Source organism: Mobula hypostoma, chromosome 2 (genome assembly GCF_963921235.1).
Source record: "Mobula hypostoma chromosome 2, sMobHyp1.1, whole genome shotgun sequence".
Taxonomy (NCBI): Eukaryota; Metazoa; Chordata; class Chondrichthyes; order Myliobatiformes; family Myliobatidae; genus Mobula; species Mobula hypostoma.
Window position 1 is genome coordinate 157,359,311 of NC_086098.1, and position 26,637 is coordinate 157,385,947.

The window sequence follows — 26,637 nt, forward strand, 5'->3', positions numbered from 1 at the left end:
ACTCAAGTAACCACGTGTTACAACAGTGGTGTGCAGAAGAGCACGAACATACACTCAGTTTGGTCACTTATTAGGTACAAGAGGCATCAAATAAAGTGGCCACAGAGTGTATGCAAATAGGTTTAAGTGAATGGTCAAAGATCCAGCAACTAGAATATGTCAGAAATTTAAATTGTTTTTGCAGAAAAAAAATAAAAAAGCCTTTTTCTGAAAGTGAATGATTGGAGAGCTCTGTGAGGCCGAGGGAAATCAAATGTCATAGTGCATGATTCACAGAAGGTTGGCATTCAGATATTGTTTATTGCCTGGTAAATAGAATGGCATGGCAAGAGGTTATGTTTTAGTTAATAGGCACTGGCAAGACCATCTGGAGCATGGTGCAAAGTACAGGTCTTTTTTAAAAAAAGAAAAACTGCAAACATATTGGAAGCAGTTCAGGGGTTAATTGGACTGATATCCTAAACCAGTAGTATATCTTATAAGCAAAAGTTAATTAACCCAGATGTACCTTCCAAACCCATGACATCTACCATAGGAACCATAGGCATGGGAAGACCATCAATTGGAAGTGACCCCCGAGTCACACACCACCCTGACTTGGAAATATATCACTGCTCCTTCAGTGTCACTGGGAATTAATCAATCCCTACCATCCAGACCATGCTTTCTTCTCACTGCTGCCAACAGGAAGGAGGTACAGAAACCTCAGGATGCACGCCACCAGGTTCAGGAAGTTATTACCCCTCAACCAGCAGGCTCTTGAACCAGAGGGGATAACTTCACACAACTTCACTCACCCCAGCACTGAACCGTTCTTACAACCCAAGAATTCACTTTCAAGGGCTCATTTCATTTTCTCAATATTTATTTCTTATTCATTTATTATTATTATTTTGCCTGTTTTTTCTTTTGCATTAGCACAGTTTGTTGCCTTTTGCATACTGGTTATCTGTCTGTTGTGTGCAGTTTTTCATTGATTCCATTGTGTTTTTTGTATTTACTGTGAATGCCAGCAAGAAAATGAATCTCAGAGTAGTATATGGAAACATATGTACTTTGATTACAAAATTTTCTTTGAACTTTGAAAAGATAAGCTTTGAGCATCTTGACCGGCTGGATGTGAAGAGAAGGTTTTCTCTTGTGGAAAAGCCTAGAAGTAGAGTTGCCTGTTTTAAAGGGATTGTCTATATTAGATACAAGGTGAAATGTTTTCTTTCTTAGGGTAACAAGTCTTTGGAATTCTTTTCCTTAAGGCGGTGAATATATAGTCATAGAATAATTTTAAAGCACAGGTAGATAGATCAATAAAGGGGATGAAATGGTATTTCAAGATCATGAAACCAAGTTTACAACCAGATCAGGTGTGATCTTATTAAATGGAGGAGCAAGCTTGAAGAACCAAGTGCCTTACTTCTGCTCCTATTTCTTATGGTTGCATGCACCTCCAGGTGTAATGCTAAAATGGCTACGTTGTCTCTGGACAACATTACAGTGATTAAATGTACTTCCAACTCTTTTCACTACGCCGGAAAGCATGAAGCTCTTGTCACTTCTAACATTGCAAGCATTACCTTCTGGTCTGTAAGGGAGTACATGTTCCCAATGATCTGGGCTGCCATCTTACGGGTGTCTGTGGATCGATCCTGGAATGCTCTCTGCACAATTGGCATGATCAGGGCTAGAGATGGTGCATCAATAAAGTGGACAAACTTGGTATCGAGCAAAGTCTGAAGACATAACTGTGTCCTCCTGGATGGATCTGTGAGGGCATCTAGTAGAACTGGTGTGATTGCTGTTTAATAAAAACACACAGTGCATTACTTTAGTTATTTCCATGCACATTCAAATCAGAATAAAATAGCTAACCAAAGCCCTTCATACTCTACCTCAGTGCATTTAATATGAGATGCCAAAGCCTATTTTTGGCTACTTGGTTATTGGTTACAAACAGAAACTCATCACTATATTTGACAGTCCCCATGAGGATGCTTAGAATTAACCATGTGCTTTGGAGTAGTCTCAAAGTACAGGAACAAATTGTTCATTTCAACTGTGACAGACAAGCACTAGAACATTACACCAGGATATCGTACTGAATTCTTCTGGAGTGTAATCAAATAGTGAGCTACTCCCATTTCTTGACGACAAGTTAGGTACTCGATGGGGCTATAGCCTGATTGTTCTACAATAACCTTGGTTTTACTCATAGGTTTGATGAGTAAGCCATAGTAACAGGTCGATTTGCAAAATGTGAAACATCCAGTTCATGTATTGGATTAACTGCATTCTCAAGGAGGATTTATTATTTCAGTGCTCATCTTGTGCCAGGTGTTTAATTTTGGGATCTATCTCAACAAACCTGATAGCCCACAAAATCCGACCATCCCAAGATGACATCTCTACAATTAACCAGCTGTGCTTCCTTCGTGGTACAGTACTGTGCAAAAGTGCAAGGCACCCTAGATTTTTCATAGTTTCAGATGGTATTGCCCCCTTTGAACCCTATTCCAGAGGGATTACCTGGAGAGACAGAAGCAAGTGAGATAGCCAGTCTGCAGAAGAACTGTGGCAAGTTCTCCAAGATGCCTGGAACAACCTATCAGCTGGTCTTATAAAACTGCTTGACAGTGTACCTAAGAGAATTGATGCAGTTTTAAAGGCAAAGGGTGGTCACGCCAAATATTGATCTGTTTTAGTTTTTTTTTTAAACTGTTTACTCACTTTATAATCTTTTTGCTATTTAGAAACTTTTCATTTCATTATTTTTGACAGCATCTTCACTTTACAGATTTTTTACGTGCCTAAGACTTTTGCATAGTACTATACATCAGAGAGCTCCATGCAGTAAAGAACTGGTTTAATTTGACGGAATATAATCCAGAGGTTTGTAAAGCACATAACAAAGCACAAGAAAAGCACAAGGTGTCCATTTACTTCATGTGCAATAAACTCACCCAATATCTCTGGGTTCCTGATAACAGAGCCAATCTGTCGTAAAGCTTGCTGCCCTGCTTTCTGCACCTTCACGTGGGAATCCGTCAGGACCTCAGTCAGCTTGGGTACAATGCTTGGCAGACAGGACGACAGCTGCTTGGGGGCACAGTAAGCCATGGCACCCAGCAGTTCAACAGATCCTAAACATTACAGAATGAACAAGTTCAAGAATGCACCCAATACAGACTGATCTGCACAAAAACAAAGACCCAGCCACAAGCAATTTCTGGGCATAATTTCATTTAATTGAAAATTAATTAAGAAATCGAAGAATTACATTGCAAACACTAATATGCGTTAGGGCATATTTTGAGGAGAGGGGGTAGGAATGCAGTCACTGCTTCAGAATGAGCAGAGTTTTAAACGCTGTCTGACTTTCCACTTTTTCCTGGCACGATAGTAAGCAGCAGCAGCACTTTCTATATGTATTAAAGCTGTGCAGTAGTTGAGTGTGTCCTTCTGGTGCCACCTAAGGGAAGGGTTTGATGTGGGCTTGGCAGAGGGCTGGGCCTTGTGGGACTGGTGGGCAATTCTTTCCCTTTTCGTTCCATGAAATGTAACTGAGGAAAGGTTCTTAACTTGGTTCTCAACTCACTATAGGAAGGATGTGGAAGCATTGGAAAGGGTACAGAGGAGATTTAGCAGGATGCTGCCTGGTTTAGAAAGTATGCATTATGATCAGAGATTAAGGGAGCTAGGGCTTTACTCTTTGGAGAGAAGGAGGATGAGAGGAGACATGCTAGAGGTGTACAAGATAATAAGAGGAAGATAGAGTGATAGCCAGCGCCTCTTCCCCAGGGCACCACTGCTCAATACAAGAGGACATGGCTTTAAGGTAAGGGGTGGGAATTTCAAGGGGGATATTAGAGGAAGGTTTTTTACTCAGAGAGTGGTTGGTGCGTGGAATGCACTGCCTGAGTCAGTGGTGGAGGTAGATACACTAGTGAAGTTTAAGAGACTACTAGACAGGTATATGGAGGAATCTAAGGTGGGGGCTTATATGGGAGGCAGGGTTTGAGGGTTGGCACAACATTGTGGGTCGAAGGGCCTGTACTGTGCTGTACTGTTCTATGTTCTATGTTAAATGGCTTCTCTTTCCAATGATTCTGCCTGACTGGTTGAGTTCCTCAGCACTTCCTGAGCAACATACACAAAATGCTGCAGGATATGAGAAACATCATATCCATCAATAGGTTTCAATGAGATCTACTCCCCCTATCCCCATTCTTTTAAATGTCAGTGAGTACAGGCCCAGAACCATCAAACACTTTTCATGCATTAACTGTTTCACCCTCTCCAATACCAGCACATCCTGCCTTAGATAAGTGTATCAGCAGAGTGCCACAGGAATTGGTACTGAGTCAGTTGTTGTTATCTATATCAACGATCTGGACCAGTTGGGTAACTGGGCAGATGGAATTTAATGCAGACACGTGTGAGGTGTTGCACTGTGGGAGGACCAACCAGGGTAGGTCTTCACTGGTGAGTGGTAGGGCACTGAAGAGTGCAAGAGAACAGAGGAATCTGGGAATACAGATCCATTATTCCTTTAAAAGTGGTGTCACAGGTAGATAGGGCCATAAAAGTTTTTAGCACATTTGCTTTCATAAATCAATGTATTGAGTACAGGAGCTGAAATGTTATATTGGAATTGGTGAGGCCCAATTTGGAGCATTTTGTCCAGTACTTTTAACAATCTACAGGAAAGATGTCAAGAAGATTGAAAGACTGCAGAGAAAATTTACAAGGATATTGCTGGAAATTGAGGATCTGAGTGAAAGGGAAAGTTTGAATAGGTTAGGACTTTATTTCCTAGAGCATAGAAGAATGAGGGAGATTTGATAGAGGTATACAAAATTATGAAGATATAGATAGGATAACTGCAAGCAGGCTTTCTCCACTAAGGTTGAGACAGACTACAACTAGAAGTCATGGATTAAGGGAGAAAGATTCAATACTTAAGGAGATCCTGAGGGGGATCTTCTTCACTCAGAGGGTGGAGTGAGTGAGGAATGAGCTGCCAGTGGAAGTGGTGGATGCAAGTTCTGTTGCACCATTTAAGAGAAGCTGGATATGTACATGGATGTGAGGGGTACGATCCAGGTGTGGGTCAATAGGAATAGGCAACTGAGAATTACTTGGTTTCACTCTGATCTCATGGGTTCTGAACTAGCTTATGAAGCCAACATGGGAAATGCAGACACTGCTTTGGACGGACAAGTCAGTTTCTTTGATGGGTAAAAATGTAACTACAATAGTGATGAAGCTGACTTTTGGATTTGATTAAAGGTGCCCACAACCTGCAGCCTTCATGCAGCTTCAGGACAGGGTTTTCAGTGGAAGCAAGCAGCTGAAGAAGGGAGTGGAAGAATTCGGGTAGAAAAAGTTGTTTTTTTTTCTTAAACACGGCTCGGGGTCAAGGGTCTGCACTGCGCAGGCGCGTGATGTAGCGCGCCAAGCTTTAAAAGCAGACCACCATATACAGCGGCCATCGTCGGAGTGGACTGAGTCAGAGTGGGGCAGCTTTGGCTCAACAGGCTTCGGCGAGAACAGGCAGAGGCCAGGGTAGGTTCTGGTAAGTTTTTTATTCAGATTGTCTAGCGTAGAGAGAATGCCAGGCAGGATGTTGGAATGCTCCTCTTGCAGGATGTGGGAAGTCAGGGAGCCCTCCGGTGTCCCTGACAACGACACCTGCAAGAAGTGCATCCAGCTGCAGCTCCTAACAAACCGCGTTAGGGAACTAGAGCAGCAGCTGGATGACCTGCGGATCATTCGGGAGAATGAGGAGATTATAGATAGTAGCTACAGGGAGGTAGTTACGCCAAAGGAGCAGAGCACAGAAAATTGGGTCACTGTCAGGCGAGGGAAGAGGGAAGGGCAGGCAGAGCAGGGTTCCCCTGTGGCCATTCCCCTCAACAAGTATACCGCATTGGATACTGTTGGGGGGGATGACTTACCTGGGACAAGCTGCAGTAGCTGGATCTCTGGCACTGAGTCTGGCTCTGCAGTGCAGAAGGGAGGGTGGATAAAGAGGAGAGCAGTAGTGATAGGGGACTCGATAGTTAGAGGTACAGATAGGAGGTTCTGTGGTTGTGACAGAGAATCCAGGATGGTTTGTTGCCTCCCGGGTGCCAGGGTCAAGGATGTCTCTGATCGATTGCATGACATTCTGAAGTGGGGGGGTGATCAGCCAGATGTCGTGGTGCACATCGGTACCAATGACATAGCAAGGAAGAGTGAGGAGGTCGTGGAGAATGAGTATAGAGAGCTTGGTAGGAAGTTGAAAAGCAGGACCTCGAGCGTGGTAATCTCCAGATTGCTACCTGTGCTACGTGCCAGTGAGGGTAGGAATAGGATGCTCTGGAGGATGAACAAGTGGCTGAGGAACTGGTGTAGGGGGCAGGGTTTCAGATTTCAGGATAATTGGGACCTCTTCTGGGGCAGGTGGGGCCTGTACAAGAGAGACGGGTTACACTTGAACTACAGGGGGACCAATATCCTTTCAGGGAGGTTTGTTAATGCTATTGGGGAGGCTTTAAACTAGATTTGCTGGGGGATGGGAACCAGAGTGCCAGAGCTGACAGTGTGGCTGGGGTGAAAATAAATGATGTTAAAAGTTCAAGCAAATCCGCTAATAGAAAGGTTGTGAGTGGTGGTAAAAATCTTCTGAGGTGTATATACTTCAATGCTTGGAGTACTGCGGGGAAGGCGGATGAGTTGAGGGCGTGGATTGACATGTGGAATTATGACGTTATAGCAATTAGTGAAACTTGGCTACAGGAGGGGCAGGACTGGCAGCTTAATATTCCAGGGTTCCGATGTTTCAGATGTGATCGAGGCAGAGGAATGAAAGGTGGGGGAGTAGCATTGCTTGTTAGGGAAAATATTACAGCAGTGCTCAGGCCGGACAGATTAGAGGGCTGGTCTACTGAGTCCTTATGGGTGGAGCTGAGAAACAGGAAAGGTATGGCCACATTAGTGGGATTGCATTACAGACAACCCAATAGTCAACGAGAATTGGAAGAGCAAATCTGCAGAGAGATAGCAGGCAACTGCAGGAAACATAAAGTTGTGGTGGTAGGGGATTTTAATTTTCCATATATTGATTGGGTCTCCCATACTGTTAGGGGTCTAGATGATTTAGAGTTTGTAAAATGTGTTCAGGAAAGTTTTCTAAATCAATATATAGAGGGACCAACTAGAGAGGATGCAATATTGGATCTTCTGTTAGGAAACGAGTTAGGACAAGTGATGGAAGTCTGTGTAGGGGAGCACTTTGGTTCCAGTGATCATAACACCATTAGTTTCAACTTGATCATGGACAAGGATAGATCTGGTCCTAGGGTTGAGGTTCTTAACTGGAAGGCGGCCAAATCTGAAGAAATGAGAAAGGATCTAAAAAGCATGGATTGGGACAGGTTGTTCTCTGGCAAGGATGTGATCGGTAGGTGGGAAGTCTTCAAAGGAGAAATTTTGAGAGTACAGAATTTGTATGTTCCTGTCAGGATTAAAGGCAAAGTGAATAGGAATAAGGAACCTTGGTTCTCAAGGGATATTGCAACTCTGATAAAGAAGAAGAGGGAGTTGTATGACATGTATAGGAAGCAGGGAGTAAATAAGGTGCTTGAGGAGTATAAGAAGTGCAAGAAAATACTTAAGAAAGAAATCAGGAGGGCTAAAAGAAGACATGAGATTGCCTTGGCAGTCAAAGTGAAGGATAATCCAAAGAGCTCTTACAGGTATATTAAGAGCAAAAGGATTGTAAGGGATAAAATTGGTCCTCTTGAAGATCAGAGTGGTCGCCTATGTGCGGAACCAAAGGAAATGGGGGAGATCTTAAATAGGTTTTTTGCGTCTGTATTTACTAAGGAAACTGGCATGAAGTCTATGGAATTAAGGGAAACAAGTAGTGAGATCATGGAAACTGTACAGATCGAAAAGGAGGAGGTCCTTGCTGTCTTGAGGTAAATTAAAGTGGGTAAATCCCTGGGACCTGACAGGGTGTTCCCTCGGACCTTGAAGGAGACTAGTGTTGAAATTACAGGGGCCCTGGCAGAAATATTTAAAATGTCGCTGTCTACAGGTGAGGTGCTGGCGGATTGGAGAGCGGCTCATGTTGTTCCGTTGTTTAAAAAAGAATCGAAAAGTAATCCGGGAAATTATAGGCCAGTAAATTTAACATCGGTAGTAGGTAAGTTATTGGAGGGAGTACTAAGAGACAGAATCTGCAAGCATTTGGATAGACAGGGACCTATTAGGGAGAGTCAACATGGCTTTGTGCGTGGTAGGTCATGTTTGACCAATCTATTGGAGTTTTTCGAGGAGCTTACCAGGAAAGTGGATGAAGGGAAGGCAGTGGATATTGTCTACAAGGACTTCAGTAAGGCCTTTGACAAGGTCCCGCATGGGAGGTTAGTTAGGAAAATTCAGTCGCTAGGTATACATGGAGAGGTGGTAAACTGGATTAGACATTGGCTTAATGGAAGAAGCCAAAGAGTGGTAGTAGAGAATTGCTTCTCTGAGTGGAGGCCTGTGACTAGTGGTGTGCCACAGGGATCAGTGCTGGGTCCATTGTTATTTGTCATCTATATCAATGATCTGGATGATAATGTGGTAAATTGGATCAGCAAATTTGCTGATGATACAAAGATTGGAGGTGTAGTAGACAGTGAGGAAGGTTTTCAGAGCCTGCAGAAGGACTTGGACCAGCTGGAAAAATGGGCTGAAAAACGGCAGATGGAGTTTAATACAGACAAATGTGAGGTATTGCACGTTGGAAGGACAAACCAAGGTAGAACATACAGGGTTAATGGTAAGGCACTGAGGAGTGCAGTGGAACAGAGGTATCTGGGAATACAGATACAAAATTCCCTAAAAGTAGCGTCACAGGTAGATAGGGTCGTAAAGAGAGCTTTTGGTACATTGCTCTTTATAAATCAAAGTATTGAGTATAAGAACTGGAATGTTATGATGAGGTTGTATAAGGCATTGGTGAGGCTGAATCTGGAGTATTGTGTTCAGTTTTGGTCACCAAATTACAGGAAGGATATAAATAAGGTTGAAAGAGTGCAGAGAAGGTTTACAAGGATGTTGCTGGGACTTGAGAAACTCAGTTACAGAGAAAGTTTGAATAGGTTAGGACTTTATTCCCTGGAGCGTAGAAGAATGAGGGGAGATTTGATAGAGGTATATAGAATTATGATGGGTATAGATTGAGTGAATGCAAGCAGGCTTTTTCCACTGAGGCAAGGGGAGAAAAAAAGCCAGAGGACATGAGTTAAGAGTGAGGGGGGAAAAGTTTAAAGGGAACATTAGTGGGGGCTTCTTCACACAGATAGTGGTGGGAATATAGAATGAGCTGCCAGACGAGGTGGTAAATGCGGGTTCTTTTTTAACATTTAAGAATAAGTTGGACAGATAAATGGATGGGAGGCATATGGAGGGATATGGTCCGTGGGACTAGTCAGAAAATAGTTCGGCACAGCCAAGAAGGGCCAACAGGCCTGTTTCTGTGCTGTGGTTTCTATGGACAGGGCAATGAATGAAAGAAAGCACAAACACAAAGCCACTTGACTCAGGATCTCAGAACAGTTAGTAAATATTGATTGTGGCAAATTTAATATCCCTCATTGTATTTGTTGGCTATGCTGATTTAATTTCTTTCCCTTTGTGTGGTTACTTTTCCTGACAGCACTGTGGTTCAATTTCTGCAGTGGTTTAAATTCAAGTCTTCCATATCTAAATCTAAATATCATTCCATTAATCATTGTAGAACATTATAGTTCTTAAGCTCAAATTAGAGTTAGCTTGCAGATCCTTTTTTTTTTAAAATGGCCAAGCTTTTAATTCTCTCCTAACTCTCTCAGCATCAATATCTGTCTTAACTGTTTCTCTCTTGGGGAATTTTACTATGTTAAAGGTACCATAGGACATCAGCTTTTTGCTGATGTTGAATAACCAGAACTGTACAGTACCTTGGCACATTGGTCTTCGTAAATCAACGTACTGAGTACAGGACTTGGGATGTTATGTTAAAATTGTTGAAAACATTAGTGAAGCCTAATTTGGAGCACCTAACTACAGGAAAGATATCAATATAATTGAAAGGTATAGAGAAAATTCACAAGGGTATTGTTGGGTCTTGAGAACCTGAGTTATAGAGTAAGATTGAATAGGTTAGGATGCTATTCCCTGGAGAATAGCAGGTATACAAAGTGAGGGCTATAGATGCAAGCTGGCCTTTTCAACTGAGGTTGGGTGAAACTAAAACTAGAGGTCATGGGCGGGGTATGGAGGGCTATGGTCCAGATGCAGGTTAATTGGACTGGCAGATTAATGGTTCAGCATGGATTAGGTGGGATGAAGGGCTTGTTTCTGAGCTGTAGTGTTCTATGACACTATCAGGGGCTCAAAACAGCTCAGTGAAGTCCGAACAAAGTGTTGTAAACCCTCAGCATTACCAGAGGTCACAGCCTCGGAACAAGGACACTTTAAAACTGAGTTGAAGAGGAATTTCTTTAGCCAAAGGATGGTGAATCTGTGGAATTTATTGTCACAGAAGATGTGGAGGTAGAGTCGTTGGGTATATTTCAAGCACAGGTTAACAGGTTCTTGATAAATAAAAGCATCAAGGGTTACAGGGAGAAGGGAGAAGGCAGAAGGATAGGATTGTGAGAGATAATAAATTAGCAGTAATTGAACGGCTGGGTAGACTTGGATTGAATAGTCCAATTCTGCTACTGTCTTAAGGTCTTAACTCAGCAAGCCAGGCAGCATCTATGGAGGAGAATCAGACGATATTTCAGGCCAAGACTCATTTCCTGTTTTTGTTTCAGGTTGCAGCATCTGCAGTTTTATTCCCCCACCCCTCCAATAAATTTATCCCGTGCTCTTTTCATTACTAAGTACAGAGGAGGTGTCAGGGGTAAGATTTAAAAAAAAAACGCAGAGTGGTGAGTGCGTGGAATGGGCTGCCGGCAATGGTGGTGGAGGCGGATACGATAGGGTCTGTTAAGAGACTTTTGGATAGGTACATGGAGCTTAGACAAATAGAGGGCTATGGGTAAGCCTAGTAATTTCTAAGGTAGGGACATGTTCGGCACAACTTTGTGGGCCAAAGGGCCTGTATTGTGCTGTAGGTTTTCTATGTTTCTATTATTGCCCTCTTACCCACTTGTAGTGCATTCTGCATTTCAGTAATATTGTAAATATTTTGTTTGATTAAGTTGTGCTTGTTTCCATAATTTATTATGGGTTTATATGTAAGAAGCACGTGAATCACATACACCACCATGACATAGGTGATTGCCTCATTAAAAGAAGGGGGAAAAAAAACTAAGTAGACAAGTATCTTGTCTCCTGTGTTTTTCTTTTAATTGGCTTCTGGAGTTACAAAAAAAATAAGTCTTTGGAAGGGGAGAGAGACATTCAAGTTTAAAAAAAAAAGGCAGAAGCAAATGAAATAGCCGATGAAAAGCAACTGCCAGTGTTGCTGGGTGCAATGGGTGGAAAAGCATATAGTTCCAATAGAAGTTTAACTGCTTCAATCAAAATGAGCTTTGCTGATATCATGAAAGTAATGGAGGAACATTTAGAACCAAAACCATTATTCAATGCAGAACACCTCAGGCTCATAAGCAGAATCAAAAGGAAGGGGAGTCTATTTCACCTTACGTGACTGAATTGAAGAAATTATCTGAGCATTGTCAGTTCAGCGATATGCTTAACGATGCAGAGAGATTGTTTAATTTGTGGACTCTTACAAGAAAGCATTCAAAAATAGCTCCTAGCTGAAGCATAACTCATGTTTAAAGAGCAGATGAAATTGTATCATTGAAAACACAGTCAGAGATGCAATAGAGTCCCAGTTAGGAATGAAAGGTACCGTTGTGGTAAATAAAATGGACGCTGATGAAGGGTCTCGCCTGAAACTCAACTCTTTGTTCCCCTCCATGGATGCTGCCTGACCTGCTGAGTTCCTCCAGCATTTTGTGTATGTTACATTGGATATCCAGCATCTTCAGAATCTCTTGTGTTTATAAAGAAAGTGGACACGTTTTCATCTGCTCAGTTCCTGTTAGGTGGATGGAGTTAAAATCACCTCATTTATTCAATGATACCTGCTTTAGTTCTCCAGGATTCCTCCTCCAGAGCAACAAGTAACGATGGCAGCACAAGCTTTACTCCATGTGCACTCAGATTACGCATCACTGCCTTTGCAGTATCATCTGATGCCTGTGGATAAAGCAAGGTGCGGATACGGGTGTTACTCCAATTTGAGACCTAAGCAGAGGTTACACCATCGATCTCCTCCCAAAAGAGCATTCGTGCTATTTATCTGTAACCTTTTAGATAGCTGACAAGAGTGTTGTTACTCATATTTCATTTTCACCACCAAATGATCAGGCTATGTATACAAAAATAAAGAGATATATACAAATACAAGATTCACTGACCTCTCGGACATACTGGTTGCCATCACCAAAACATAACAGCAAGTGAGGGAGCACGTGCACCACATACGGCTCAAAGAGTTTCCCCAGCATATTGCACAACATCTCAAAAGCAAACAAAGCACCTACAAAGAAATGAGAAATGGAAGTAAATGGTTCTACCGAGACTAATAGGATACCAGTGCTAAACACTTTATGAGGAAAATGGGGACATTACCAGGCACTTTATTGGCCACATACTGCAAGGCCAAGTGAGTTGCACTTGTCTGTTAGTTAATTATTCAAAAATTAGGTTTTGGAGTCAGTATTAATTCAGAATTATATTTATTTAGGGTTACGTCATCACTTCATAAAAGTTTTCTATGGTACTGATCAGTATTCATGAAAAGAAGTGTAAAAATAATTAATGCTGAGACTTGGTGCAGACACTGAAATGTAAGCATCTAAGAGGTCTCTGTACCCCATGGGGTCTGCATCACCATCAGCTCTGTGCCAGCACCTTTCCAACATTCTCTCAGTCATTCTGTTTATCACTTCAACTTAAATCAAATCAGTTTCTACAGGAATTCCCCATTCTTATAACCTTTATGCAGAGGGTTCTACTTTTCCCTTTGGGTTGATCCTAAATACAGATCACTTTGAAACAGAATTATCAATACCTGCAAGTAATCTTTCATTACATTTCTTGCATTACCTTCATAATTCTAAACATTTTAAACTAATTTTTGCTTAACCTTTGCTATTCTATCAATGTAAGTCTTTAATCAACAAATGCAATGTGAAAAAGAGTCATGTGCTGTAAAACTGGTGTATTATATCAAAAGATTATAAAGACAAAAAGCAAATGTGCATTTACCCTTCAGGTAGTTAAATGGTACTAACATTTCAAAAAACTCCAGAGGAAAGCCAATGCTCACTTTACAATGTGTTGTCACTGTTGTTTGTGATGGCATTTAAATGATCATCTGCGCACAGAAAATAAGTCAGCTATAAAAGCAATTGGAGCTGTCGCACTTGCAAAAGGTCTTTGATGTTGAGGATGGTGTCTCAACCAGCACATCAACTAGTCATTCAGTGTGGATTTCAGAGGTTTAAACATAGAAGTAAGCAGATGCACATCTCACCTTCCCTTCTCCGGAAGTTCTTCTTGTCCTGAATGGCGTCTGTCAATGTCACCATTATCTCTTGCTGCTTCAGGGCGAGTATCCCTAATCCCTTTACCAACCCAGCCAGTCCATACGCTGCCCCTTTCCGCTCAGCATATTTATCTGACTCCAGTAATAGCTGCAGCAGCTTCTGAACCATGTCGGCAGCATCATCTCTGATGGCAGGGACCAGTGGTGGCAGGCAGCTGGCCACTGACTCCTGAACCTACAAAACCAAACACGCTCACTTTAGCAGTGATAAGCTTGCAGTGAATCATGGAAGCTCGCAGTCAAAGACAATTTCTAACTTTGTGAGTAAGTTTAGAATAATATAAAATAGTTGGATCCAAATTAGAAATATTACAGATTATATTGAAATCTGTAAATCAATTTCCAATTGTAAATCTTTGAAGTTAAGAAAGAATGCAATTTATTTACTGAGCTCAGGACGTTACAAAGAGCTTTACAATTAAAAACTTCTTGAAGTGTGGGCACTGTTTCAATTACAGTCAGAGTCACACAGTTAAAACACAGAAACAGGATCTCAAACCCATTAAGCCTGTGTTGACCATTAGCCATCCATTTACACTAATCACAATTTTTAATTCTTCTTCATTCTTATCAACTCCTCTAGCCCTGCCTCCACATTCTACCATTCACTGATATACTTAGGGTAATGCCTGTGTCTTTGGGAGGTTGGATGAAACTGGACCTTAGAAAAAAATGGCAGGGAGAAAATGCCAACACCCAAGGTCAGGGTTGAATGCAAGTTTCTGGTGAGAGAGTGGCTCTATTAGCTGATCAACTGACCATCCTGTTTCGCAAGCAGCAAGGATCCAAAACCTGCAGAATGATAGTGACAAAATTAAGGGATGAGAGACAAATTTTAGCTTGTGAGAACTTCCCTGATCTTCTTTGAATAATGCCACAAAGTCCTTTACAATCTTTCTGATAGTGGATGGGTCAATGAGTCGGATGGGGCAGCAGTTGCCCAAACCACTTCGTAATGCCAGCTTTGGTTTCATCTAGAGTTGGAACTTATCCTCACACAATGAGCCAGGGGAGTGTTATTACCTCTACAACTCTGGAGAACATTAGCACAATACCTGTTGGGATGGCGTTGAGAGTGCAGTGATGAGCTTTGCCACAATGGGCTTCACTTTGGGATCACTCTTATCCAAATGCTTTGCCAGAGAACCCATGAGAATGACCACGCTTTGCCTCACAGCATCATAACTAGCATCATTAGGGGCATTCCTCAGAAATTCTTCAAATACAGGTAGGAGCGAAGTGACATTATCCTGCAGGGAAAAGAAATCGGTGGGTCACTGGAAAGATTACTGAAATCTTCCAAGTCATCATTACATAAAAAAAATCACACAAATTTACAATAGCAAAGGCAGCCATGGGGAAAAACTGGCCAATTTCAGTTAATCCCACTTGTAGTTTCTTAGTCCAAAGCTGTGGACATCGAGTTCCATATCCCCACCAGTCAATGAGCGCAAGTATTTTTCTTCGCCTAATCCTTCCAACTAGTTCCAATTGTTATTGTCCTGCCCCACTATAGATTCTTCATTTTTATACACCTCAATTAAATCTTGGTTCCAAAGGAAACAACCACAGCCTCAAGAGTTTCTCTGCACATCTGTAATTTCATAGCCCTAGAAACATTCTGCATTCCAATGTTTGCACATCCTTTCTCAAGTATGGTGTCCAGAAATGTATAAAGTACTCTAGCAGTGGCCTAACATTTATCTAATACTAACAGATCCAATAAGCCTTATATTCATGCCTATGCCAATAAAGGCAATCACATATGCCTTAATCTATGTGCGCCGTTACTGCGAAGCATCTATGGACTTGCGCTCCAATCTCCTCCACTCTTCTTCTGTTGTGATTTCCGTCACTTTGCTTGGCGTCTCTAAATGGACTAATTCACAATTTTCCAAACTGAATTTCACTTACTACTTTTGTGCCCAACCAACCATTCCATTTTCACTTTCCTGTAGCCCAGGACAATCTTCTTCACTACCCGCCAGTTTGTCAGTTTGGTGCCAAGTTTTTTGTCATCTTGTCATTAGATCCAATTTTATCTACAACGGTAACAGCTAGGGTGGTAAAGTCACATTTATTTACTCAAATCAAACACTATTTGGTCCAATAGATATAATGAGCTCAAAGCTTCTTTTCTTGGTTTTTGTTTTAAATTGCATATATTAAACACACCTCAGAACTTTAAAAATAAAGGAGGGTACAAACAAGATGATTTGAAGAGACCCCAAAGGCACACCTTCTGGAAGATCTTTGGAACCAATGAATGAGGTTTCAGGCGTAGGGGAACTTGACCATCAGAACTAAGCTTACAAACATGTTCACAATCTGTTAACCGATTATATTAATTCCTTCTTTAAAATTCTTATGCAAAATCCAAGAAACAGAGTTTGCAAATTAATTTTTCAACAATTCTTTTTTACAACATTGGAAAGAGCTTAATGCTCCAACTACCTTTTTTTGGTTTTCTCAGACGATTTTATGTTTGAATTTGGAGAAAATTAGAAGTAACCTTTATGATTCTTCATTTAAATTTGAACAGATTTGGGGACCTTTTATTCGATATTTTCATTTAATGTAATATTTACCCTTCTTGTTTTTTTTTCACTGTTTTAATGGAGGTCGGGATTGAGGACGTGATTTTAAGTTTAACTCTGTTTGGTTTCAAGTTAGCCCATTGCTTTGCTTTGCTTTTAGTTAGCTGCACGGTGGGTTTTTTTTTTGGGGTTTTTTTTTTCTTTTTTTCCATTGATATATATAAAATTTAGTATACTATTATGTTATCTTGGTTTCTTATGCTTAAATTACATTGTTTGTAGTATTTTCTTTTTGGTATTGTTATCTTTTGGAATTTTATTATACTTTAACATTGTATTAATGTTTATATGGCTTACCTTTTTTGTATACTTACTCAATAAAAAGATTTAAAAAAAAACAAAAAACAATTCTGGTGTACAAATAATGAACAATGGCATCTACAAATAAATTGTTCCAACCTATATCCCAGTCCTTTATTTCTAGTAAAGTATACAAGTATTTTCTTATTTCTGTCCCATTAACTAGGGTATTATTTCAAGAATACCTCAGCCACAAATTTAATGAATACCTTATTGAATCATTTAACAGCAACCCTCACTAAACAATCTCCTTGAATAAATAAATATATATAAACATACAAACTTATGGTATATTTTATGTATTGCTGCTGCAAAATGACAAATTCGCGACATATGTTAGTGATAATGAACCTGATACATTTACAATGTATTCTTCCATTACCTCAGCATCCCAAAACACTTACAGCCAGTTAAGTACTACTAAAATGAATCGACTAAAACTAGTACAATCAGCTAGAGGCATATGCTGGCCAGAACACCCTTGCTATTGATCAGATTGTGACTTGGGGACATTTACTCTCATGTGTGGAAGCAGTTTAATACAGCACTTCTAACAACACAGCATCGCTTCAGAAGAGCTGAAGAGTGTCAACCTAGAATAGTCAAGCTCAATGGTCCAGTCCTCTGCTTCAGTGGCAAAGTTCTTAGCAACGAGGCACAGTTGACCCTCACGCTAAGATCACGGGTGACAATAAGGTATCACGCAATCGCATAACGCATCATTCTTGAAAGACAATTGGTCAATCATTATATAAGCATTAAGGATCAAGGATCAAATTTATTCGCCATATACATTCACATGTATTAGGGATTTATTGTGGTGTGTTGGTCAGGGTGCAACATGCAACAAATCACAACAACATTCAACAATTATAAAAATAAAGAATTGTATAAAGCAAATTTAGAAGTTAAAATACATATATGGAATAAAATGTGCATAAATACCAGCATGCATTTACAATGCAAACAGCATAATAAAAAGTGGTCTAAAGTGTTTACAGTGCAGTGCAGTGACTGAGGTAATACAAAGAGGGGGTGGGGAACCAGAATGGTTGATCAGATTAATTGCCTGGAGGAAAATTGTTAAAATTTTGTCTTAGTAGCCCTATAGCATTTTCCAGAAAGGGGCTTTTAGAAAAGATAGAGTGGGTAGTGTACACAATTTTTCTTGCCCGCTTCCCTGTCCTGCACACATACAAGTCCTGCAGTGATGGTAAACTGCAGGCAATGACCTTTTCTGCTGACTGTAGTTTTTGTATCTTGTCAAACGATGCTTCACTTAACCAGACAGTAATGGCTGATGTGAGGATATGTAGAATTGCACCAGTATGCATGTTTGTACACCATGAATCCATTGCATTTCAGGGCACGAAAAGTTGTGGTTACTTCATGCCTACCTTTCCATGGGTATTAAGTGCAGCTAGAGCTGCATCTAACATGCATTTCCTGACTTCAGAATGGCGGTCGTTCAAGGCTTCAGGCACATAGAATTGGAACAGCAGCTTGACCTGTGATCCATCAAAATACTCAGAGAGTTTGTTCAAAGCTAGAGCAATTCCACACCTGCAGAAGAAGGAGCTCACCATTACTAACTTCACCTGCGTCAAAAATGATTTAAAGTAAAACTGCATGTAAAAATGGTAGATCAAAGTTTCACTGTAACTGCTGGATGAAATGAAGGAAGGGGAACCAGCAGGAAAGTCAAAAATGGCTTTTGGTTGAAGAAGCTGACCTCTGCTGGATGGTATACGTAGTCACAGAAACCAAGGACTGACCGGCTCAGCAACCCTCCCTTTTAGTCGCAACTTTGGTCAAATAAAATTAGCCATTTGGATGAAATCCAGAAGGAAAAAAAAGACATTAATATACCACCATGTTCATATTCCCTATAAAGTACACAAAATACTATTTTGTGCCACGTGGCCAAGATCCCAAAATTTCACAGTGGACAGTGCAAAGTATAGCTATAGTCCAGATATAAAGGAGTTAAGAACCTGAAACAAAATCTTAAGTCACTTGTTTGTCAGTTGAAATATGGTCCACGGACCCTGTGCTTCTGAGGCTGGTGCCCCTCTTCCTTCCCTTTTCCGACCATGGTTCCCCTCTTACCTCTCCTTACCTGCCATCACCTCTCCCAATGCCCCTCCCCCCACCCGGCTTCCCTTTTTCCCCCAAGGTCTACTCTCCTCTTCGATTAGATTCCTTTTTCTTCAGCCTTTTTTCTTTACCACCTATCACTTCTGCTTCTCACTTCATTCCCCCTCTCCCAGTCACTTGGCGTAACCTTCTAGCTTGTCAGAGTCAGTTGCTTTGCCTTAACTTTTGATTTCAATTAAATCTCTAAACTAAACACTGACATTCACAGCAGGGCTTCATGAAATGGTCACAATCTGTTTGTTCACTTTTTATTAAAATTGCTATGTGCTGAAGCCTCAGTGACAACTTCCATACTTGGGAATGGTTGAAGTATAAATGGACAACGCTTCAGCTCTTTACAAATTCAAACATTTCTGCCAGGGTGTATCAAACCTCTGTGCATGAACTGAAAGCTTCAATCGCTTGATAGGGAAGAAATCCTGGTCCTGGCAATGTTGCACACATGCCACGAATTAACATACAAAAATAAATTCCAGCTCCGAATGAGGTCAGGGAACATGAAGGTCCACAAAGGACAAAAAGGAGGGAGTGGAAACATTAACTACCTTTCACAATCAAACTCTCAAGACACTGTACCTGGCTTCCCACTGATCAGGTGGAGATTCTGATATTACTCGACCAAGGGCATCCAACACCGGAGGAGGCCTCTGTATAAAACAGATTTAATCAGCGATTTCAAGCAATTAAATGTTAACCATTGATAAGCACTCAAAGCATGAATGAAAGAAACCATTTTCAAATAAATAACTTTTTCTTCCTTGTACGTTTCATCCTCCTTAGATGATAGCTTACATCTATTGCAGTATGATATAGACAGCAAACAGTTCCTATGACCTTGATGACACAAATGAGGCGTCTATTTGTGAAGCATCAAATCTCTACCTCTCGAAACTTTCTCATAGCAGTGTCAATACATAAAAACCTCCATATTTCTGTATTTCTAAAAGTTTAAATGTTTGAAAATTAGTACATCTAAATTCACCCTACCAATAGCTTTTCAACTCTGCCATGGATGGTCCTGTGAATGGAGGAGGGTTGGCCATGGGGCTAGCAACCCCATCCTGTAAAAACCCAGAGCTACAAATATGCCAACAGAAGATCCAAAGACCTCACTGATGGGAAAGGAAGGATCTCCAATGGGCTACACCCGGGGACATCTTGAAAGATTAGCCCAGGATGAAGGACTCTAGTGAGCTACTATCAACAACCTATGCCCCAGTGGAGGTGATGGGCTTAAGTACAATGCCTGTTCACTATCATCTCTTCTTTGATACTTTTGACTCTTGATTTCTCCTCACTGATGTCCTTCTCAACTGTACTTGGTACCATCACCCAAAGGAAACAAGTTGATTTGGGATGAACTGACCACCCTCCCCATTTGGTCCTTTGCATAATCCAGAAAGCGAAGAAAAGCCAGGTATTTTATTTTCCAAACATAGGCAAAAAGCTACTCTATTCTTTTTCTACATTTTTCACAAGTGAGCTTACATAAAGTTTCTCCTGGTAAATTTCAATAAGCTTAGACATCACTCCAGCAGCCTGCTGGTGATACTGTGCCACAGCTTTGGACAGTGCTTCTGCTCCTGCTTGACGTATTGCTTCCTCATGATATATCACATCTTTAATCAGCAGTGAGCAAATGTCTGGCTGCAGCTCCAGCCCCATGGTGTCCCACAACCTGAAACAAAAAAAGGGACGACAGAAGAACACTCAGATGGAGAAAATGGAGAGTCCCACATTATAGTTTGTCTGATACAAAGCCTTAACATCGGACATAGAAATATCTAGCTCTTAGCTAGATCAATTTTCCTTATTATTAGGCAATTTAATATCTACTAAAAGTATTAACTCTCTAGCCAGATAATGGCACTACCATCCCACTCCTCAAAATGCCACAACTGAACAAATGATTTTCCTCTTTACTAATATTTATAACATGAACAAATATGCAATTAAATATAAAAGTTTCAGCATCTTGAATACTTTACTTAAAATAACAGTTTTCCATATCATAAATCTTTTATATGGAACCAATGGAGCCATAGAATTTATAGTGCACCTATTATACTCAAAGGAAATCCAATTATTTTATAGATAATTTCACTAACCAGACTAATTAAATTCATTTTACTAATTGTGGAAAGTAGTACTGTCTCAGCCAGCAACTTCCATTTCTTTTAACTAGCGCCATGGAATCTTTTACAATTAGCTTAGGGAGCAAAGTTTAACATCCCTTCTGGAAGAAGACATCCCCAGAGTTGGTAGCATTTCCTTACTATTGTACTTAAAACCACACCAGCACAAAGAACAATAAAATTATAAATTATAATGACTTCTAGAAGATGGATAATAGATTGGTTTAAGACGTACACAATGTTAACAAAAGGTTAGCCTTGCTACTTTTACTAACATCTTGCAAGGAAACATTAAATTACGAATATTCTCATTTTGAAATACTGCTAGTCTTTACTTTTTAGCTTGCATTCTGCTCTCGTCATCCACATCAAACTGGGAAACCCAAAGTCTGCGCAGTAGTTTCAATCCATTCTTCTCATCACTATCTGGTGTGGGCAGCACCATGTTCATCTCCAGCAATCCCTGCAAAACATCAGAGACACAAGATAACTTCCACCATCTACAGAACCTGTTGTAAGCCTCAAAAGAACAAATTGCAGGACTTTAAAAGGTGTCAGTCATAGGTCAGTGATAGTAGATGTCAAAAGGCTGCAAGTTCACATTTCAGAGACCCAAGTAATAATCGCAAGGTGACAAACTGCATACTGGGGATGATCTCACCATTGTGTAAGTGTATAAGACTCAGTTCTGTGTATATGATTCCACTGCACTACAGTGATGTGTAGCAGATAGAATCCTCCTGTGACCCCATCCAGTCAACCATCATCCTTAGAATGGATGGTCTAGTTCACATGAGAGTGCAACTTGTGCAACCCAGTTTTATACTCTAGTGCACCTCAAGGATGTGTGCTCAGTCCAGTGTTCTTCTTTCTCTCTGCACCCACCGACAACTTTGCCAATGGCTTAACTATTGTTGGCAGAATTTCAGAAGGTAATGTGGAGACATGAGTGAGATAGATCAGCAGGCTGATTGGTGTCAAAACAACAACCTTGCACTCAACATCAGTAAGACCAAGGAATTGATTATGGACTTCAGGAAGGGAAGTCGAGGCATCACATTGAGGGACCAGCAGTGGAAAGGGTGAGGAATTCCAAGTTCCTGGGGTCAACATCTCTGATGATCTATCCTGGGCTCAGCATATTGATGTAATTATAAAGAACACGACAGCAGCTATATTTCATTAGGAGTTTGAGGAGATCTGGTATGTCACCAAAGACTCTAGCAAATTTCTGCAGTTGTACCATGGAGAGCATTCTGACTGGTTGCATCAGCATCTGGTATGGAGGGGCCACTGCACAGGATGGGGAAAAAGCTGCAAAAGGTTACAGATGTATTTATTATTGTGATTTATAGTGTACTGCTGCTGCAAAACAACAAATTTCATGGCATATGTCAGTGTTAGTAAACCCGATTCTGATTATGGATTGCTGCTCATTTCTCATATTGCTCAATGTAAAGTGGAAGTGCTTTTCACTGGCTAAAGTGCACTTTGAGACACTCCAGTGTAAGCTTTCTCTGCACCTCACATACCCTCCACAGAAATGGCAAGGCACATACTCAGCATTAGCTATCCTCATTTATTAAGTTCTGTGAGTCTTTACCTTTCCAATAATACAGAGAATGGAACAGAGTTGTGAATGTGCTGTGGATGAAAAGTATTCAAAAGTCACAACAGTGATAAATATAAGATCATGAAGATTTCTGCAACTAGAGACTGCCCCTTGAAGATGTCCTTGATGGTGGGGAAGATTGTGCCTGTGATGGAGCTGGCTGAGTCTACAACCTTCTGAGGCTTCCTGTGATCCAGTGCATTGAAGTTTTGATGCACCCAGTCAGGATGCTCCCCACCGTACATCCATAGAAAACAGCTATAGCCTTTGGTGACATACCAAATCTTTAACTCTGAATGAAGTAGAGCTTCAATCAAGATGTTGACCACACAGGAACTTAAAGCTGCTCAACCTTTCCACCACTCGCCCCTCAACAATGACTGGTGAGTGTTCTCTCAACTTCCCCTTCCTGAAGTTCACAGTCAATTCCTTGGCCTTGTTGATGTTGAATGTAAGGCTGTTGTTGCAACATCACTCAACCAGCCGATCTAGCTCACTCCGGTATGTTTCCTTGTTGCCCTCTGAGATTTTACCAATACCGGTGCCATTTGCAAACATATAAATGGCTTTTGAGCTATGCTCAGCCACAGTCATGAATGTACTGAGAATAGAGAAGTGGGCTATGCACATTTCTTTGAGGTGTGCCTGTGCTGACAGCCAGCTAGATGCTATTACTGATTTGTACTGACTGTGGTCTCCTGGTGAGGAAGTTGAGGACCCAGTTGCAGAAGCCCAGTGGTATACAATGCTGTGCTGTAATCGATATAAAGCAGCCTGACATGTGATTTGCTGTTGTCCATGTGCTCCAAAGCAGAGTGGAGAGTCACTGAAATTGTGTCAGTGGTGTTAAGCGAATTGCAGTAGTCTAGGTTCTTACTCAGGCAGGAGCCATAACCAGCCCACTGAAGCTCTTCATTATGGTACATGTAAGTGCAACCAGTCAATAGTTGTTGAGGCAGCCCACCCTTCTCTACACATTCATCGAGGTCTTGGTGAAGTCAGTGACAGTTGCGGCATATTTACTCAGATTCCAGGATAAATCCCTGAATATGATCCAGTCTATTGATTCAAGCCAGTCCTGCACACGTCTCTGCTTCTCTTGTCCATACCTTCACTGTCCTCATCACCGGTGCTGTGGCCCTCAGTCTCCTCCTATTTGCCAGGAGCAGAGTACAGCCAGGCCACTGAACTTGCCAAAGCGTAAGCACGGGATGGCATGGCAAGTGTTAGAGTGATCAAGTGTGTTGGCTGCTCTGGTCCTATAAGTGACACGTTGGTGGTAGTTTGTCAGAGACTTCTTCAAGCTGGCTTGGTTGAAATCCCTCACAATGATTGGGAAGGCATCACAGTTGACTCTCTCAGTGCTTCTGATCACGGTGCTCAGCAACTCCAGTGCCAACTTGACACTTTCCAGGGTAGAATGTACACTGCAACCAGGATTATGGCAGAGAACACCCTTGGCAGATAGAATAGAGTACAATCAACTGCCGGACCTTCCAGATTGAGTGAGCAGTACTAAGACAGAACTGCCAGATCTGTGCACCACAGTGAGTTAATCATGAAGCAAAGACCACCTCTACCTAATCCGATGCCTTCAAGCAAACTAATTTCTCTGGACAGGGAAAAAAATCTCCTCCATTATATTGATTTAACAATTACTTGTAACTTTACGCTCCCCTCTCCCACTAATCCGTTTTTTATTCTTCCTTTAAGGGAAATAGGACCTTTCCAACCAAATTGCCTAATTTAGTCTGGTTAAGTGGCACTGAGGTAAAGAATGGCAAAAGATTATGGGCTGATGGCTTATTTCTATTTCTAATGTTCTTACATAAAGGAAGAGATCATAGTGATGAAAAGTTTGATCTACAACCTACATTTATAGGAAGGTCCTGTGAGAAAGGCAGACATTGGTTAAGGACAATACACCATAAAACTGTGCATTTCCTTACTTAGGGTTTTCTCTCTCCCAATTTATTCCCTGAAACTTGTGGACTGAACCCTATTTTCAACTCTTCTGCTCAATTTACCAGCTGACATCCTCCTCTAGCCTATTGTTTTAATATCTGTATTTTGAATAATGCAGGATTTTTGGATCACATACAAATTTGGAATCATTCCTTCCTTTAAGATTAAGACAACAAGCTCTCTGAAATTCCACCAGAAACATTGTTTCTGTTAAAATGGGATTAGTATAGATAGGGCTCAAAGGGCAGAGGACATTTTGATATAACAGCTGCAAACTAATACATTAATCACTCAGTTTTTTCCCCTAAATAAATATGATAATAGCTCCTATTATTTACAATGCTAGTGCATATTTCTTCTAGGTGATTTGAATACGGACACTTTAAAAATATTCTATCCACCATGTCATGATCCTCCCCAATAATATCCTCTGCTTTTGTGAAGATAGACAAGTATTAATTAGAAATCCACATCTTCCATCTCTGTGGAGATTATATTTTTTGGTGTCTTAAGGTCCTTGGTATCCCTGTTTTTTTTTCAGTTCCAGTTCTGTTCAATTTAAAAGTCAAACAGCACAGATCAATCTCTTCAGCCCAACTTGTCCACTCACAAGTTATGAGTTGTAAGTTTCCCCACATCCCTCTAAATTTTTCCTATTCATGTATCCTAAATGTCTTTTAAACATTATAATTGTACCCCTCTCTACTACTTTCTCCAGCAGCTCAGTTCATATATCCACCATCCTGTGTGGACAATATTGCCTTTCAGATCCCTTAAAAAATTTTCCTCTCTCACATTGTCTAAGCTCTCTGGTTTTAGACTCCCCTACCCTGGGGAAAATCCTCAAATTTATAAACTTCTACACTCAGCCTCTTTTGTTCCGGGAACAAAGTCCCACGTTAGCTCAAACCCTCCAGTCCTGGTACCATCCTTGTGAATCTTTTCTGTACCATTTCCAGCTTACACCCAGACACCCAGAACTGTACACTGTACTCCTCTTAACTTTCTGTGGAGATATGCCTTCATATCAGATGAAGAAATTTACTTTCTTGCCTTATCCCTCCTATTGGATTAGGGTCTAAAATACTATTAAAGTTGTTATTTTTCTTAAAGATAACTTTCTTTATGCTTTATGCTTGCTTGTTCAATATCTTGTTTGTCAGTAAACTTTTTGTAGATTTTCAAGTTTTTTTTTTGCAGGCCTGAGATGTCATTGCAGTGTAAATCAAAACTTCTCTTGTTGTTCAGACTATTCCTGTCAGACAAGACCCCTTTAACTAACAAGCTCAAATTAATTTGCAGAATAAAGGGAGAACACGAGATCTCCAGTCCTCTGTCATCTTGCCTTACTTCTAATTGCCAGTACAGACTGACCCTCTCTGACATGTATTATGATGAATATCTAATAAAACATAAGATTTTTATCTCAATCTTGACTTCTGAAGAACCTTCTGGACAATATAATCCCCAACACACACCTCTTACAATTTTTGCTTTCCTTTCCCTATCTTTCTTAAAATCTCTCCTGTTTATCAAGCTTTTGATCATTACTATTATCTTCTCTACACAAAAGGATGAGAAAGCAGAATAGGCTATTTGACTTCTCATAACTGCCCTGCCATTCAAAGAGATTGTGGCTGTGCTATTACTTCAATGCATAAGCACTGTATGCCTCAAATCCCTTAATATCAACATATCTAGTGCTCTGAATAATTCCACAAGAACTTAAATGAATAAATCACTTCAGGAAATACTGAACCCTTCCTATTTTGAAAAGGTTAAGAGATTCCTGAATTTAGGCCTAAAGGTTGAGATCAGAGCTAAAATAATGCAGAATCCTGACATGGTAGGAAAGCTGGAGAATATTACAGAGGTATGGAATAACGAGGCCAAGGAGGGATCTGAACCCAAGCGGATTTTGGAACAAGTGCAGCCACCTACCCAGCATTAGCTTATCAATGTTAAAGAGCATATAAACTAATGGAAGTTGTGTTACCCTTAGAGCAGCATCCCGCACTGCAGAACATGGTGACAGCAGAGCTTGCAACAGAACATCAATCTCCTCCTGTTCTGCATACGCACATCCTTCCCCTCCACTGCTGCTGGCACACAAAGATGTCAAAGTATTTGAAGCCAGTACCTGAAGAACAGATATAATTTTAAGATTTTACAGATAAACTGGAACTCACATTTTCCTCTTTCTATCTACTTGCTGTTTTCCCAAAGTCA

At 40.8% G+C, this 26,637-nt stretch overlaps 1 protein-coding gene across 2 annotated transcripts in view; it reads right to left on the reverse strand.

The window, feature by feature from the left end:
- The window catches only part of gcn1 (GCN1 activator of EIF2AK4), a 178,227-nt gene that overhangs the window by 74,472 nt on the left and 77,118 nt on the right, over window positions 1–26,637 (reverse strand). For both annotated transcript variants that reach the window (XM_063040918.1, XM_063040917.1), the window contains 11 exons: window positions 26,405–26,548; window positions 21,167–21,294; window positions 20,185–20,374; window positions 19,273–19,343; window positions 17,937–18,102; window positions 14,698–14,892; window positions 13,571–13,817; window positions 12,450–12,571; window positions 12,114–12,228; window positions 2,955–3,134; window positions 1,572–1,792 (listed from right to left, as the gene is read on the reverse strand). In XM_063040918.1, the coding sequence (XP_062896988.1) occupies window positions 1,572–1,792; window positions 2,955–3,134; window positions 12,114–12,228; window positions 12,450–12,571; window positions 13,571–13,817; window positions 14,698–14,892; window positions 17,937–18,102; window positions 19,273–19,343; window positions 20,185–20,374; window positions 21,167–21,294; window positions 26,405–26,548 (1,779 nt within the window). The remainder of the gene's footprint in view (window positions 1–1,571; window positions 1,793–2,954; window positions 3,135–12,113; window positions 12,229–12,449; window positions 12,572–13,570; window positions 13,818–14,697; window positions 14,893–17,936; window positions 18,103–19,272; window positions 19,344–20,184; window positions 20,375–21,166; window positions 21,295–26,404; window positions 26,549–26,637) is intronic.